This window comes from Erpetoichthys calabaricus, chromosome 18 (assembly GCF_900747795.2).
Source record: "Erpetoichthys calabaricus chromosome 18, fErpCal1.3, whole genome shotgun sequence".
Taxonomy (NCBI): Eukaryota; Metazoa; Chordata; class Cladistia; order Polypteriformes; family Polypteridae; genus Erpetoichthys; species Erpetoichthys calabaricus.
Window position 1 is genome coordinate 25,758,910 of NC_041411.2, and position 16,999 is coordinate 25,775,908.

General features: G+C 46.3%; 1 protein-coding gene across 1 annotated transcript; it reads right to left on the minus strand.

Moving 5' to 3' along the window:
- Positions 1-9,978: 9,978 nt before the first annotated feature.
- Positions 9,979-14,428, minus strand: cish (cytokine inducible SH2-containing protein). Its single transcript, XM_028824865.2, has 3 exons — positions 14,043-14,428; positions 11,828-12,063; positions 9,979-10,806 (listed from the first exon to the last, which is right to left on the minus strand). The coding sequence occupies exons 1-3, from the start codon at positions 14,060-14,062 to the stop codon at positions 10,316-10,318; spliced, it is 747 nt and encodes a 248-aa protein (XP_028680698.1). The 5' UTR covers positions 14,063-14,428; the 3' UTR covers positions 9,979-10,315.
- Positions 14,429-16,999: the final 2,571 nt, after the last annotated feature.

The following is a 16,999-nucleotide window of genomic DNA, read 5'->3' on the forward strand; positions in this document are numbered from 1 at the left end:
TATTTTTATGCTAGTGCAGCAAAAATATTGACAGTTGATCTAAGCAAATCAAATATTTCTTGCTGTGAGATATCTTGCACGGCAGAGTGCATCCTCACCCCAAATTCTTTCCCTCTCGCTGTCCTATTCACAAGAAGTCTCCATAATCAGCATTGGTACATCCAACTGTTCCAACATGGAAGCCAGTGCAGTCCTGGACAGGACACCAACCTACATGGGGTCAATTTAGTGTTACCACTAAATAGGTTAACCTGCATGTCTTCAGCATGCAGCAGGAAAACTGGGGAAGTGGACATGAGGACAATGTGCAAATGTCACACGGCAGTACAGAGTCCAGAATTGGAAACAAGGGCTCTGGAGCCATGAGGCGTTGGGCTGACCACTGAGCCTGCTTATTTAGCTTGATGACAGTCTGTGATAAGCATGACGTTTCAGAAACTTCATTGGGAAGGGTGGGGGAAAAAAATGCATCACTCCAAAATGGCCGAATCGAAGTTCTTGAAATTACACTCTTGATACAATCTACAGGGTCAAAGCCCATTTGCAGCCCTAGGTGGGGTAGACAGACAGCACCCCTCTGTATTATTAGGCTTATTAGATGGGGGTGTCTGGAGCGTGCACCCCTTTAGTAACACATACACCATCTCTGTGTGAACACATCTCAGACTCTGCAGAGCACATGTCCCTTGGCGTATGGAGCGTGAGCCCCTTTTTCTTTCATAAATGATCCCCAGCAGGTAATGGCAGTCAGTTAGTATTATCAAATTTCGCCCCCCACGGGGTGTGTCCCCTTCGGTGTCTGGACGGCACACAAACTGCACCCCTTTGTGTACATACCAAGGACTTTATGGAGTGCGCACCATACTTTCTGGAGCATGCGCACAATTACTTTCATAAATAGCAACCACAGGAAGGAGGAGATGTTAGGTGTAGGGCAGACTGCCATTATCCACTTTGCCATGACTGAAAGGCAAGCCCTGGCTAAATAAAGCTGCTACCAGACATTCTTGAAGAGTCTTAGTTCCCTCTCCACAGGGCCTCTTTAGAATTCAGTGTCTACACCTTATCTAATAACATGATCAGTCACCCAGTGACAACATCTAAATACTTGGTTCAGAGACAAAGGACAATATCTCAGTAATTATCAACCATGATGGACGAAACTTTGCTCCAATTCCCAACCAAGAAACCAATTGCAAGACACCTACTCCTTCCTTTAAAAATGCCTAACACACCCCAAAGGTGGGCTCACTCTATCACGCTCAGTGCTCTCAACCCGACTGTAAGTTCTGCGGTTTAAAGTAGGACTCCATAGACCTATAGGTTGTGGCCGTAATAATAATAATTCATTACATTTATATAGCGCTTTTCTCAGTACTCAAAGCGCTCTCCACACAGGGAGGAACCGGGAAGCGAACCCACAATCTTCCACAGTCTCCTTACCGCAACAAAGGTTAGAACAATCCCTTTAACTATGAAAGGCAATATGGTGCAGGACTAGGAGGGCAGAAGTCTGGTCTGTATTGGAGTTGGACAAGGGGGCCACAAGTCCAAACCTTGCTAAGGAAACCAAGTGCATTTGCAGAGAAGGACATGCGTAAGACGCCATACATTCCTCTTGTTGACGACAGGAGCTGACTGATCACCAGCTGCAGGTGTAACTTTACTAGCAACCGAGGACATTGTATGTAAAAACCTCAAAGAGAAAACTGCAGTACCACCCACAACCAAGGGGTGCAAAGAAAGAAAGAAAAGCACGCTTGAAGATCTTTCTATCCTGGAAAGGAACAAAGCATCTCCTACACCAAACCATATGTACATCGGCTTTGAGTCAAAGAGCTATTAGTTATAACTTAGCAGTTAGGATACAGCCAGATAATGTATTGTGGTATTGGTATCACTGTAACTGAAATTTAGTAACTTTTGTAAAGGATATGTCTTTAGCTGTTATAAATTAATTCCTAAATCTGATAGGATTTTTCAGAGCACCATCTCACACACACTCACACAAAGAAAACATGAGTAAAGGATAAGCCAGTGCAGACGAGCTGTGAGAAAATCAATGAATTGAAAGATCAGAATTCATAAGTTTTCTATTGAATAGAAAACATTGAACTAAGCTGTTGTGATTTATGTTTTGTGCTGTTTTTAATTGTCTTATATATTTATACTTGTATATATCCATCTTCTTTTATCCGTATGGTATAAATAAAATTGTATTATTTTCTTTATTGCATCCATCTTGTTTGGGTTATTTATTGACAAGAAGTCTAACACCACTTTCAAAGTACAGCAGAGAAACTTAAACTGAGGACCTCCTCGCAGGCTCATAAACAAGAGGGGCCACTACTGCCAACATTGTCATCTCCTTCTTTCCCAAAAGTGCTGAGAAGATGCCCCGAGGGAAGACATTTGACTTCAACCCTTCCAGTCCAGCCGCCAAAAAACCTCAGGCATCCCAGAATGAGGTGTCATTACTGGCTCTACCCCCTGGGTGGAGCTCATCTAGTTGCGACTACAACCACACGACTCTCCAATTGTTGAATTACCGCTTATTTGAGCATTTTTTTTTCTTTTTAGTTTGTTTTCATTTGTCTACAGACAATAAAATGGACGATCTGGTTGGTGGCCCAAAATTTCTTGAGCTGTCTGGAGATCTGTCATGCCTGCACCCAATGTTGGACAATACGGTGCTTTTGAAAACTCATCCTTGATAGTTCTCATATTGTATTATTAGACAACATTGAATCACAGCGGATTTAATTTTACCTTTGATTGGGAGCCCGGTCATATTGTACGTAGGCTCTGCCCAACTGATCTCTACTGCTCTATGATGTATCTTGGATTAGAATTACAGGTCAGCCCTTGTGATTCGCACGTTTACGATTTGTGGATCTGCCTATTCTCAAATTTGTCATCAATAATTCAATGGAAAATACTTTGCAGGTTTTGTGAACTATTGCAAACAACCACAGACAATGCAGTAGCCCTGCTACTTTAAACGGACTGCAACTCCCAGTAGCCCCGAGAGTACTGCATCATTGCCATGAGAGCTGCTGGGTGAAAGATGGGGACGCCAGCTTTAAAAGTCAGCTATAACAAGCCAGCAGGATCAGTCGGTGATGTCTTTTTGTTTCGATACTTCACTGCACAATTGGACTACAATAACATCCATCAGGTTACAGTTTTCTCTGGATCCATGTTCTTGTCCGGCATCTGTTGGCTCGTGCAAATTTGTCTGAGTTGGAAAACGTCTTCATCTGGGAAGTGCTCTTTACTCCTACATTTCTACACGTACATCAGCATCACGGCAGGAGAAGACTTTACAGAACTTTTCAGGAGGCTCTTCATACGTTCACCGCCATTATCTGCATCTGCGAAACTGCACTGTGTCGTGAGCGTTTGCATTGTGCTTAGTGTTTTGTTTGATTTTTTTTCTTGGATCTGTAATATTAATAATTTTTGTCGTTTACTAGCATAAATATACACGCACGTTTATATATATTTTTTTAGAAACAGCCACAATTCACTAAAGAACTGCTGAAGTACGCACTTTGTCTGGGGGACACAAGGCTTCTTTGAATCAGCAGCCAGCCCCTCACGCGTGACATCACTCCGCAGTGATCTTTCTGTCTCACATTTTTTGCAACTTTTGCATTGCATTTAGTGCAATAACCTTAGAATATACAATAATCAAGGGTCTAAAACGAATTTTCACATTCGTGTGGGTCCTTTGCAACTGACGCCTGTGGATCACAAAGGATTACTGTCTTTATCATCTTGTGCCTGCGGTGGGCTGGCGCCCTGACCAGGGTTTGTTTCCTGCCTTGCGCCCTGTGTTGGCTGGGATCGGCTCCAGCAGACCCCCATGACCCTGTACTTAGGATATAGCAGGTTGGATAATGGATGGATGGATCATCTTGTGCTCTTTTGTTTAGTATCCTTCTTTGCACGTTGGGGATGTGTGCTTTGTAAAATCCGTTAGGTACAGGGCCTAAAAAACATCTTCACTCCCCTTGAACTTGTCACATTTTATTGTTAGAAAACACTGAATGACAGTGGATTTAATTTGGGTTTTTGATACTGATTAACATCCAAAAAACTCTTTAGTGACAAAGTGAAAACGGATCTCTGGATAAAGTGATTTAAATAATTACAAATATAAAACATAAAATAAGTGATCTCATATGTACTCACCTCTTCAAGTCAGTATTTAGTAGATGCACCTTTGGCAGCCATGACGGCCTTGAGTCTGTGTGCTTAGGTCTCACTCTCTGTTAGCTCTGCCATTTCTCTCCATTTTTCTTTGCTAAAACTGTTGAACCTCTGTCAGCTTGCATGGGGCTCGTGATTGATCAGCCTTTGTCAACTCCAGCCATGGGCGGATTAAGGTGGGTGCTATTGATGCTGCAGCATTAGGCCCATTCCTAAAATAGGCCCAGATGAAAACAGACAAGAATTTTCCGGAAGCTGAACAGTTTTCCTTTGCTATATTAACCTCAAAATAATTCTTAGAATGAAATTTGGAGTCCGATTTTTGGGACGCCTGGACACAGCGCTACTTATTATACAGTTACTATTGTTCTTTGCGCTGTGACGTAACTATAACGTCGTGTTTATTGTTAACCGAAGATTTCAAGTTAATGCAATCAATTTTACGTTAAACAGTTTACTTAGTAATTTAGTTGCGTTCGAGGACAAAGCTAAGAATCTCGTTTCCTCGTATCCAGATGACTTGGAAGACACACTGGTACAGTTTGCTGCATTTATGCGCACTCAGAAACCGGTGACTGTGAACAAATCAGCAGAGCTTACCATGTACAGGCTTTTGTCATCGTTAAATTTTTTCTCAGACATTTCCAAACGTCGGGATTGGGTTGCGCATCTATCTGTGCATGATGGTGTCCAATGCCTCCGGCGAACAGAGCTTCTCAAAGTTGGGAATAGTCAACTTGGGGCAGGAAAGGCTAAGTATGCTGGCCCTTATGAGCACTGAGCATGAGCTGCTGCGCAGCCTTGACTTCACTGACACGATCGAAGAATTTGCGCTTGCTAAGGCTCGAAAAACAGCAATATAAGTAAGCAGCACTAGCGCAGTAGCTAGGGTGACATGCCTCGGTTAAGTTCATCTGGTTTCGCCTTTTCTGCATTAAGTGCACTTTTCAGACAATTGCTATTGAATGTTGATGTTACATAGTTTGATGTTAATCTCGAGTTGTTAGGATACTACATCGTTATTATTATTCATGTTCAATAAAGGCTGGCTGGTTGTGTCACAAGCAATTAAGACTCCTTGGTCGGTCTGAGTGAGCGTGTACGGTGAGTGTCGAATGCACAAGCAGAAATGCCAAGAAAAAATAGGCCTTTTGTCGCGCTGCAGCAACAGGCCCAATTTCGTCTTAATCCAGCCCGGAGTCCAGCCACAAGTTCTCCGCTGGACTGAGATCTGCACTCGACTCGGCCACTCCCGGACAGTCACAGTGTTGATTTGAAGCCATTCTTGTGGAGCCTTTTGCTTTATGCTTGGTGTCGTCATCTTGTTAGGAAATGAATCTTCTCCCCAGGTGCAGGTTTCTTCGAGACTGCATCGACTTTTCCTCCAGGACTCCCCATATTTTGCTGCATTCATTTTACCCTAAATCCTCATAAGCCTTCTATGGTCTGCTACTCCACAGTATATTTGATATTGTGCACTGTAACAAGGTATTTACAGTAGTCTCATAGCCATAAAAAGCTCAATGTTGGTGTCATGAAATCATAAAATCATCTGCTTGACAACTGAGTCACCTATGTATATGCCTTCAGGCAAATCCTAGATGAAGTGTCATGTGCCTTTTTTGTTTCTCTTTGTCACTCTCCCATAAAGCGGTGACTAATGAAGCACTCGGGAAAACAGTCGTGGTCTTCACAGTCTCTCCAATCTGAGCCACTGGACCTCACACCTCCTTCAGAGGGTCTCTTGATGGCCTCCCTCACTTGTCTTCTTCTTACAGATTTCCATCTGTGCCAGCCTCTTTCTATTTCTTAATACGAGGGTGTTGTACCGTGTTAGCCATTATGAATGTAGAGAAAAGCCAAGCAAAATGACACCTTTTATTGGTTAACTAAAAAGATTTCAATATGCAAGCTTTTGAGGCAACTCAGGCCCCTTCTTCAGGCAAGATGTTAATGGTAGATTTCATCCATCCATCCATTTTCCAACCTGCTGAATCCGAACACAGGGTCACGGGGGTCTGCTGGAGCCAATCCCAGCCAACACAGGGCACAAGGCAGGAAACAATCCTGGGCAGGGTGCCAACCCACCGCAGTAATGGTAGATTTCCCTGGGATATTCAGTGATTTGGATAGTTCCTTGTCTCCATCCCCTGACTTTTCAGGCCCCTTTTCATGGAGTTCCTTGGACTGTTCTTTTGTCCTTAAGGTGTAAGGCAGACCACCATATTGACTCACCACATGCTGGACCTTCCAAATGAGGTGCATTTAGACCACAATCAAGAGAAATCCCCTCCATTGAACTAATTCTGTGACTTTTAAAACCAGTTGGTCGCACCAGTGCCGAGTTAGGGGTGTCATAATAAAGGGGGTGAATACACATGAGATCAATTATTTTGTATTTTATACCTGCAATTAATTTAAACCACTTTGCGGAGATCTGTTTTCACCTTATCATTAAAGAATTCCTTTCTGTTAATCAGTGTCAAAAAAGCCAAATTAAACCCAGTAGGATTCAATGTCATAAAATGTGACAACTTCCTAGTGGGGCCTAACAAAGCCTATAGGAGTGAGTGGACTTCTGTCCCAAGGCTACACTATTACATTGTTATTAACACACTAGACATTAAGCCTGTTACAATAACGGGCGCTAGAACAGTAGTCCATAAACATTAGTAGGAACAGTCTATATTAAATGGCAAGGGTACTTTTACCTCATTAAATTTTTTCCGTAAAATGCCTGTAATTTTCTCTGACGGCTTTGCTGTCCGTAATATGCGTTTAATTTTCTGTCACAACAGTGGGCAATCAGCAGATTCTCCCCAGCAACTGATGTAATGTGCGTGAAAATAAATCTACTTTTAAAAGTCATTTTATTGTAATATCATGAAAATTCGTATATATTTAGGAAAACCCCTTCAACGACTGACACTTTACCGGGCCAGGCTTCTTAATCACAAATCTGACATCCTCAGAGTGAACACTTGCACAACAATGGGGAAGCTGGTCTCCGCGTCTCAGTACCCGTTTTCTGTTTTAGGTCTTACCTCATTTACCGAAATCCGATTGGATCGGCCGCGTGATATTTTATAGGTCCCGCCCTCTCTGTCTTGTGTGACGCGTCAGGCGGCCTTTGAAGCATCACACCGTGCCCCGTGCATGCGCACTTCACCAGAAGACACACACACACACATGGACACTGGACGCACACAGGGGTTTTATTAAAGAGGATGCTCTTAAAATAGCACTCATAAATGTTCTACCCACCAAGGTGTTACTAAGGATCTAAGGTCCTGTGAAGGCGTTGCTGTAATTAACACCCGTCATGAAGTCATCGTCAGAGTTTACGGGACTTGAATCTGTCAGAATGAAGTGCGTCTTCCTGACCACATGAGGTCCTGGTGAGCAGACCGTGTTATTCATCACTTTAACGCCATCTTGTTGAGAAAGCTGTGGTAAAGAAAGCAAAGCTGAACAAACCTGATGTGTGTCGCCCTGCTATTACATTCAGCAATCCCCTCAGGGCATGCAGTCCTGACAAACTGGCACGACAACTGCCCGACAGCTTCACAAGGATTGTTTTCTGTCTACAGCTTTGGCTGTCAAGTGTGGAGATGTGTGCTGAAAAAAATGGCTAAGAGAGGCCTTGCTCACCAAGTTCTCCAAGCCGTGAGTCAAGAGATTATGAGCTGTTAAGACCTCCCTTCTTCTACCTGCCTGGCCCCATAGCTTCATGTTCTGCATTTGCAAATCCTCTCTGATTACTCTGCAGAGGACTTGTGGCATCTGACGTAACACTGCCAGGAGTTTTCTCGCCTGCGATTGTTAGTGCGACACACTTGCCAGGCACACACATTCACACTGGGACGCCAAGCATACCTGTGGACGGTTGTGTGTTTTGAGTGAAGTGACGGTTGTAACTCGGCCCAGAATTCCACCAGTGCCTCTGGGTTAGTGTTACCCTTATTTAGTGTTCACCTTGCCAAATTTCATATTTTCCCTCAAGGGAGTTTCAAGCCATTTGTGTTTTTGCCTTGTGAAGCAGCAACAGACACCAAGACATTCAATCGGCCTGACAGCTGCAGGCGTGTGCCTGTGAAGTGCGATCGTGCCAGCGTGATGGGACTGCAAGGCCTGTTCAATCCCCAGACACAGTGTGTGACCTTCGGGAAGTCATGTGACTCACAAAATAATTGCAAACATTTACAATACAGATGTGTAGAGTGAGTAAGGCGCTATATACCTATATGTTGTTGTGAAGTTTGTTGTGTGCTGTGGACTAAGCACTTGTGTTATCTGAATCCTGCTTATCGGCAAGGCTAGTAAACACACACTGTTTATAGCGCCTGGAGATAGTGCTCAGTATGGAAAGGTGCTATACGGCACTGTGTTGATGGGCTACATTATCTTAAAATATCGTAAGTGCACATGACAACCTTCAAAACAAGATATTAGTTTATAGTGCCTTACATAACCAGCGCAACAATAGAGGCATTTGAACATATGTGCTCATAGAATGATGGTATTTGAAGTCCATTCACCTATCCATCCACTTTTCAAACTCACTTATCCATAGCAGGGTCATAGGAAAGCTGGAGTCTACCCAAACAAGTATGAGGTAGAAGTCAGGAACAACCCCTGCACACACACACACATACACACATACATACGGCCATTTTAGCATTGCCAGGCCACCTAACCTGCATGTCTTTGGACTGAGGGAGGAAACCCAAGAGGACTTCCAAACCCCTTGCTAGGAACATGGGATATGAACTTGATGCTGGTAAATCTAAGCTACATGATCACATCTAGGTGAGCATGGTGCTTGGTGGGGTGTCACATGCAGGTAAAGATGTCCTCTGCCTTGCATGACCTGCTCTGGGCAACCAAACGGGCTCAAGGCTCTTTACCCAAAGGGCCATGCTCACTCCTAGCAAAGACTAAAGTTAGATGGAGGGGAGACATCCGATCTAGAATTTGAACTGGCACCCTCGATAGATGCTTAATCGTCTATACGCTATCAGTTTTCCAAGACTTTTGACTGGTGGACTAGCTGAAGAACAAGGAAGTCTTTGCAGACCATGCAGGTTGATATCGGAAGTGGGCGAGAGTGGAGAGAGGCCCTTTGGGAGTTTCAAACATCCCGATTTTGTACCATTTGATTGGAGGATGGTTGGGTGGGAGGTTCCTATTGGAGTTTTGACCCTCCCGATTTAATATTATTAGATCAGAGTGAGTTCCAGCTGGGAGCTTCCCCCTCGGAGCTTCAAGCATCCAAATCTAGAAGCATTCGATCAGATGAATGACCAGATTTATTAACATTAGCCCAGAGAGTAGGGGGTATGGGGGTCATCCCCCCATGAATTTTAGAGCTTCCAGATTTAGTAGCACTGGGGGGGGTGGTCCCATTTGGAGTATCAAGCGTAGATGAGCACAGAATGCCAGTCCTGAAAGATTGGCCTAAAATATATGACCTGCGTGATTTTGACAGACTGTGGACACGTGTGGCACACTCAGTACATGAAGTAGCTTAGGGTGGGTGTGAACTTGAGCCCCGACCAATTTACTGACATGTAGTCCTCCAATTCGCAAGGCCTGCACTGAAGGGGCAGAGATGTGACCGGGCTAAGGGGCAAGTGGGCAGCTATAGTGGACTCGTGTCCTGTGCCTCTCTCATTCAGTGATGGCCACTTTGAAGTTTTGGTATTCCCCTCGCGCAGCAGCTGTTAAACTATTTCAAGACAAAATTCTGCATGCACACAACTGGAACTTTCACTTTGTTTTGTATTTCAATAAATTTAAAAAAGTTCTGCATTTGTACATATTTACAAGCAAACACCAACAACGTGAAGACAAAGCGTCCCTTGTGTCCTAATCGTCTTTTGCTTTGCCCTAAAGCTGCTCTCTTTGCCAGACTGGCCGAGACTTCAGTGCAGCCGCCAACCTCAGAGGCCCGTCTTCTCAGCTGGGCCGTGGCTGCTGACACACGGGGAAAGGCCGTCTGGATGGTCCCTCGCGTGGACCCAGCAGGAGTGTACCCCTCTGGGCGGTCCCGCTAGCCATGAGCCTCTTCTTGTTTCTGCCAGCATGGCCAGCCTGTTTCTCAGAGCGGAAAGGGGTACTCTTGAAGGTATTCCTGCAGCCGCCTGGGCAGGGGCAGCTGGCTGGGATTGGCACCCAGTCGATTGATGGTAAGCCGCGTGAGATGCTGGAGGGAGGGGAAGGAATCCCGGCGGTGCAGCGGCCGCACAAGCTTTAGTAACACAGCACTGTCCTTCTGCAGGGAGGGTGCCACCTGGGCCTCTGGGACAGCCTCTGGCTGGCCTCCGCTGCGGCACGAGCCCACGTAGTGTTGAATAAGACTGAGGACATCGGGGAATGCAAGGATGCGGGGCTTTGCCAGGCAGCTGGAGTCCAGGCGGTACAGGCCATGGCTGTACTCAATACGCACGTTCGTTGGCCCTCGGTTGGTCTTCACCGACAGAGTTAGCATGTACATGGGGTGACTGCTGTCCCTCACCAGGAAGGTGCCCTCCTCTGCCTGCTGCAGCTCCGCCTTGGCTTCACTGGCCGTAATGGCACCCCAATACCATCCTGCCACAGAAAAAGAGGAAAAACAAAGTCTTAATATGTTATATTTGGGGGTCTGTCATAGTGGCAGCTGCCCTCTTTGGTGACAGTGCTCCTGTAACCCGAGTATGCTGGTTTTTGCAGTGGCAGGAAATCTGTGCCATGTTTTGGCCAATAGAATCTCTGATGGCCACAGGATGCCAGTGTGTGTGCAATGGTGCAGACAGAAGGCGACCCAAAATGATCCAAAGACTTGAAGATCTGATTTGTACCCCAAAGAGACGAAAATTCTGAATGCGGTCAACCCCAACCCGAATCTTGCCGACAAGACTGAAAACAGCATCCATCAATAAGACGGCATACGTCCGACACCAACAGAATGCAACCTTGTTCACTCTGCACAGGATCAACTCCAGGTGGAGACACATCACCAGATGCCTCCCATCTGTTTCTGCCCCTTGTGCCCACTTTTTCCACCATCAAGCTCATGTATGGCTTGATAAGGCTGGCGGCCACTTCTGTCTTCTAATATCATGACGGAAAGTGGCAAACGCTGTGCCAGTTCTGGGTGACTACAGCTTGCCACTTGTCCAGTGAGTAATGATGATGGGCACTCAGTGCTGGAGCTGCCGACCACTCCTACAATGAGCTTCATTGTCTGCATGGACCACAGTGTTCACTCAGAACACCCCAGAATGTTAAAGTGAACGTTTCTCTATACACTCAGGGCACGGCTTAAGAGAAATGGCACTCGGGCATCAGGGTTCAACCAGGCTGTCCATATCAATATGTTACCAGTCACAGGCAACGGCTAATCTCAGCAGTACTGGGTAACCAGACTCTTCTGCCATAGTGCAAGAAAAGGGATTTGAGGACGCATGAAACAGGTGTGCCAATGTGTCCACTGCCTTTCCGTGTTTGACATCTCTCCCTTTCCAAAACACTTGAGTCCTGAGGTGGACCCACAGCTGAGCCCACAGGTCAATGCGGCTCCAACTTGGAACCCAAGGTGAGGATGCGCAGCCCACCGGCGGACAGCACCTACCTGAGATATCGAGATAGTTGAGGGTCTTTTTAATGCAGCGCAAGTCCTTCCCAGGATCTCTAACCTCCGGACTCCCCTTCAGACAGGGAGAAGGGAGCTGGTGCATCAAGAAGGCGCTGTGGCTATCTGGCCGTGCTGTGCTGCTCTCACGTCTCTCCGGGTGTCCCAGCACCTCGGCGGCGATGGCTGGCAAGGGCAGGATGTCTGCAGCCGCCTGAGGTAGCAGCGGTCTTGGACTGCAAGAAGAGGAGAACAACACAGTGTTAGTCGAGTTATTCACTGGACACGTTAACATCCAGGGTGCTGGAAAGGGGGCAGCCAGTTGTGCCAGGCCAGGCCTTACCCGCCCCGTCACTCACTTCAGCATCTGGCGGCTCCACTGGCACAAAGGAGGACTGGCAGCCACTCTGACACTGCCCTACAGCTGGAACCTTCTGGCCACTGCCAGTGGAGACCAACACAGTGCCAGGACCATAAAGATGGGATGCCACTCTGATGCCAGCACCTTCTGAAAATCATGATGAAGGAGTGCCACATGGATCCAACCCAAAGCACAGACATCTGCCACCTAGAGGCTATGGTGTGGCACCGCTGCAGAGCACAGCCAGGTGATGTTAATATAGCGCCTTTCACTAACAGGACTGGATGTTCACTGCATGTGAAAAATAATTTCCTTTCCCCACACCTTGAAGCGCAGCCATGGCCTGAGCCCGGGCACACAATATTCTTAATGTTCTCCCTGTTCTTGTGAATGGCTATGTGAGAGAAAGACACTCCATAAAACGGAAAATGGCTGCTCTTTGGGGGACGGCCTGAACACCTCTGAGGTGTCGAAAGTATAAAAGAGTCAAAGACCACTGGGCACTCCACACGAAAAAAAAAAAAAAGGCAGCCTGGCACAGAGGAAGCACCGCTGCCCTCACTTCTACGAACAGAAGATTAAGATGTGCCATGGGAGACGACAACAAGGGTGTTCATCAAAAAAATAAACACGCCATCCAGCTGCCAGCTAACCCTTTCACAGAGTCGTGCCTACACGGGGTAAAGTCGGGAACCAACTCTGTTGAGGGATGCCACCTGACTGGCACACACTCACCCGGTCAGTCCAGATTAGCTGATAGGCCTGGAAACAAACTTGATAAAAGCCCCACGTGAAAGCCATCACTCTGTAAGGCGCAGTACTAATAACCCCCCCCCCTACTCCGCCATAGCTGGGGAAGGTGCGGTAAACACTCGAAGGGGCACTTTGGGAACCCCGTTAGAGGACAAATCCTGCAAGTCTCGCCTTCTCCCCTGGAGGATGTCAGAGTGCACCCCAAATGTCTGTCCGGGTTGGGACACTTGCCAACCCCCCCCCCCCCCCCCAACTGCATTCCGGTCTTTAACTAGTGGACTGCTGTGGAATCCGAAGCTGCACTCGCGATGCTGTTCGGGTTGCTTCTTTGCTGTTACCTCATCAAGGCGTTTCACCGGGCGACAGAGCCCCCCGAAGCTAGTCGGAGATTATAAAACATGCGTGCTGGTTTCACGGAATAAAACAAAAACACCGCCGCAGTAAACCAAGCGTGTTGTTAAAGAGGCGACCGAGAATGAAGTGCGGCGCGTACAATCAAGCAGGCGAGCGCACAGCAACACTAAGAGCCTTCATGGTGTGGGAGAGGCGACGCCGCGTTTAAATGAGTTTGGGTCACTCCGTGGAATTTATAGGGCTGTGTATCGTGCACAAATGAGATACAATCCACAGATAGACAGAAAAGACTCCATGTTGATGAGATCCAGCGCTCTAACAACCTGTGACTTCATCTCATAGAAAAGTGGCGATCAGCTAAGATTAACGTCTCTTTAAAACTACACAAACCTACCCGTGTAAAGTTCTGACGGCTAACTTACACAATTACAAGCGGGTCGTCAGAGTCACACTTGAACTTTTTCTTCGGACATCTATCCACTTTCTCAAGCCCTCTTATTGCACTTCCATTTTGTTCATTTATGGAAATCCACTGGGAGGGGTGGACTTCTCTTGCCGGGGTTCTGGTCGTTTCCAGCTCCCCACGGATCCAGAGCCCCACCCGTGTCTTTGCCTTTTCTCGGTGTCAGTCCGTGTGTACCCCTAAAGTGAAGGCAGATGCCCCTTTTCTTTCTATTTTTTTTTTTCGCAGTTTAGGTTTAGTTAAGGAAATTGCCATTCAGTACGTACAGCGAAAGAGAAACTTACCCCTGGACGCACAGAATCATATCCAAATTCGGTGAGGTAGGTCGCGTTGAATCTTCAGACGACAAAAAAAAAATAATATCCCAAAAAAGAACAAATCGAAAGTCGACAGATATCCTGGGTTATCGTCCACAAGAAATAAATAAATACATAATTTAAAAAACAGAACAAAATACAGCCTCCAAGTTACCGCTTTCGGACTGCAGTTCGAGGAGCAGCCGGTGCAGTACAGTGAAAATAGAAAGTGGGTCGGCGAAGCTGGGCAATACTGTGCTGCTTGATCTGTGCCGATCGCTTTATTTAACAGAGGAGTGAGGAGGGGGGACGCTCGACCTTCCAGGAATTGTATTCTGAGAAAGGCTTTGTGACGTCAAAGGTAGGAGCGCCGTTTTGGACGGATCGCCCCGCCCTCTTTCCCCTCCTACCTCTCGCTTTCTGTGCTCGGCTATTTTCTGCATCGCTCTGTCCGCCCATCAGCCGCTTCTCAGGAAATGCCTTTGATAGTCTTCCAAGTACTTTCCAGGAAAAAATGAGATGTGACACCGTGGCTGACCAATCGGCGACGAGGGGCGGGCTTTTTAAAAGTCCTTCCCCTCCCTCCCCTGTGGTGTCTGCGAATGCTGAAGCACAGTAATAAACTTGATAAGCAGACCCACTTAAAAAGCAGCGCCAGATGTTCACAGTGAGATCGATTACAGGGAATATGATGAACGAGATAGGCCAACAGCAGGTCAATAAACCCGACCAAGCCAAGGGTCAGGTGTACTGGGATACTCAGAAGGAGCGAGGAGGACAAGGGTGGAAGTGAAGGTTCACGACAGAATCCAGGAAGTGCTTCCTGCGGAGGATCGCAATGTTCAGGGAATAAACTCATGAATCATAAAGATGAAGTAGGGATCGTGATAACAGCTTAAAAAACAAAGGTGAATGAGATGGTGACGGTTATTAGTAGCATGGTGTCACAGCTCTCGTGCTCAATTGCTTGCTAATGTGTAGAGTTTCCACTATCCACTCATCTCAAAGACACGTCTTTTAAACTGGGCCTGTGTAAGTGAATGTTTAGATAGACTGCTGCCCTGGTGCTGCATTAATATACTTTGTACCCCAAAAACCTGAACTGTATTGAGAGAGCTTGAGAATGTCATGTTACAAAGCTTGGTGGACTGAGTGGCCTTCTCCCATTTTCTTCTGTTATGCTCCGAGAAACCTTGTGCCCATTCTCAAAGATATGTTAAAGATAAAGTTAAAGCCTGTGAGCTGGGCCAAGCTGGCAAAACCAAGCTCATCGGACAAAGAATGGCAGCAGTCAGGTATGCTGGACACCTCGGAGTAAACCTAGTTAGAAAAGTCCGCTCTGATTCTTATTTACGAGTCACTTTACGGCATATGTTGAAAACGATAGGGACAGACACGTTTACTAAAACTGCGTTATCAATGCAAACCCCGATGAGGAACTCTGAAAGGCAGGCAGGCAGGCAGGCAATTCTTTCAGGAAAGCCCACCCTTAAGTGTTTTTTAATTTCGATCTTGCACATAAATGGGAGGCCAACCTCATTCATCCCAAATTCGAATTCTTCACACTGCAGTGAATTCGGAGTCTCCTGTAGTCGATGTCGCTGCGGACTTGTATCGCACCTTTTCATTGTAATGTGCTGCTCGGGTCCCACAACATTAACAGCTTCCACTCTCTTTCAGCTCAGTGGCCTACATTTTATAAGAGAGCCACGCTTTGTGCGGCTTTAAAGCTTAAACGTTGGCGCCCCCTTCTGGCCTAATAAAAAGAATGCTTGCTCAAACAGCTGCTGAGGCTAGGAGGCCCTCTGCTGGCCTGTTCAAAAATCTGAACATCCTTCCTGAGGTTCAAGTTCATTTGTTCAAAGCCTAAACATGTCGTCTCTATAGCCGACTGCCTTGGCACACCCTCAGATGAAGCTGTGCTCACCTTGTGCCACTGATGACTCTTGGGCCTGGAAACATTTGTTAAATTTCTAAATGACATTATGATAAAATTCCAGCTCCCAGAATCACAGGTTTTCATACAAAACCGGCATTGTGTAGAGGTAGTTGAGGGTGACTGACTGATCCGTCTGCTTTGTCCTTTCTGGTTTATTCCTGCAGCAGGTGCAGTAGTAGGAAAGCCAAGTCGTTCTTATTTATCAACTAATGTAAAACACGGTCACAGAGTAGGTTTAGTGCCATCATGAGAGGCAAAATGCAGAAGGGGGCCCTGGGTTTGTACCACTGTCTGGGACCCACCTAGCCGTTCTCAGGGAACCGCAGAAAAACTAACATTAAATGTCAAAGCTTAGGAGCCTCCTGAACGTAAGAAAGCAAGTAGTGTAAGAAGGGATAATAACTGCATGGATAGCTGCAAAAACCCACAGATACAGCGTATGAGGGTCGGGTTCCAAAGCAATTCCAATAATGCGGACTGGAGAGAGGGATATCACTGTCAAACCCTGGCTAATCACACGGGCAAGCCCAGATCTTTAGAGAATAAAAGATCCATTCTTCATACAAACATGTAGTCCAATCACAATGTAGCTCGTGGGAGAACAAAGGCAAAACATGAAGACAAATCAAACAAGTCCCAAATGCAGATTCTAAACAGCAAAAAGTCATAAAATCAGAGGTCTAATAATTCATAGATCACTGCACAAGAAACACAAGTGGCATATGTCACAATGAACCGGCAGGAACCGGTCAGGGAGACTCTCTGGATTTATAGGGCGGAGGCGATTGGCCCCGCCCACAAAACATGTTTGTTTGTGCGCTAATCACACAAAAACAGCTGAAACGATTTTCCCCAGATTTGGCATGTGCCTTGCCGTTCGTCTATCCTTTTGTATCGGGAAGAGGGGTTAAAATGGGAGGGGGCAACTCAAAAAACAGTGCCAACATGGCAACTACAATTCCCATCAGGCAGCATGGACCGGCGCTCAGTTCAGGGTTTGTTTTTG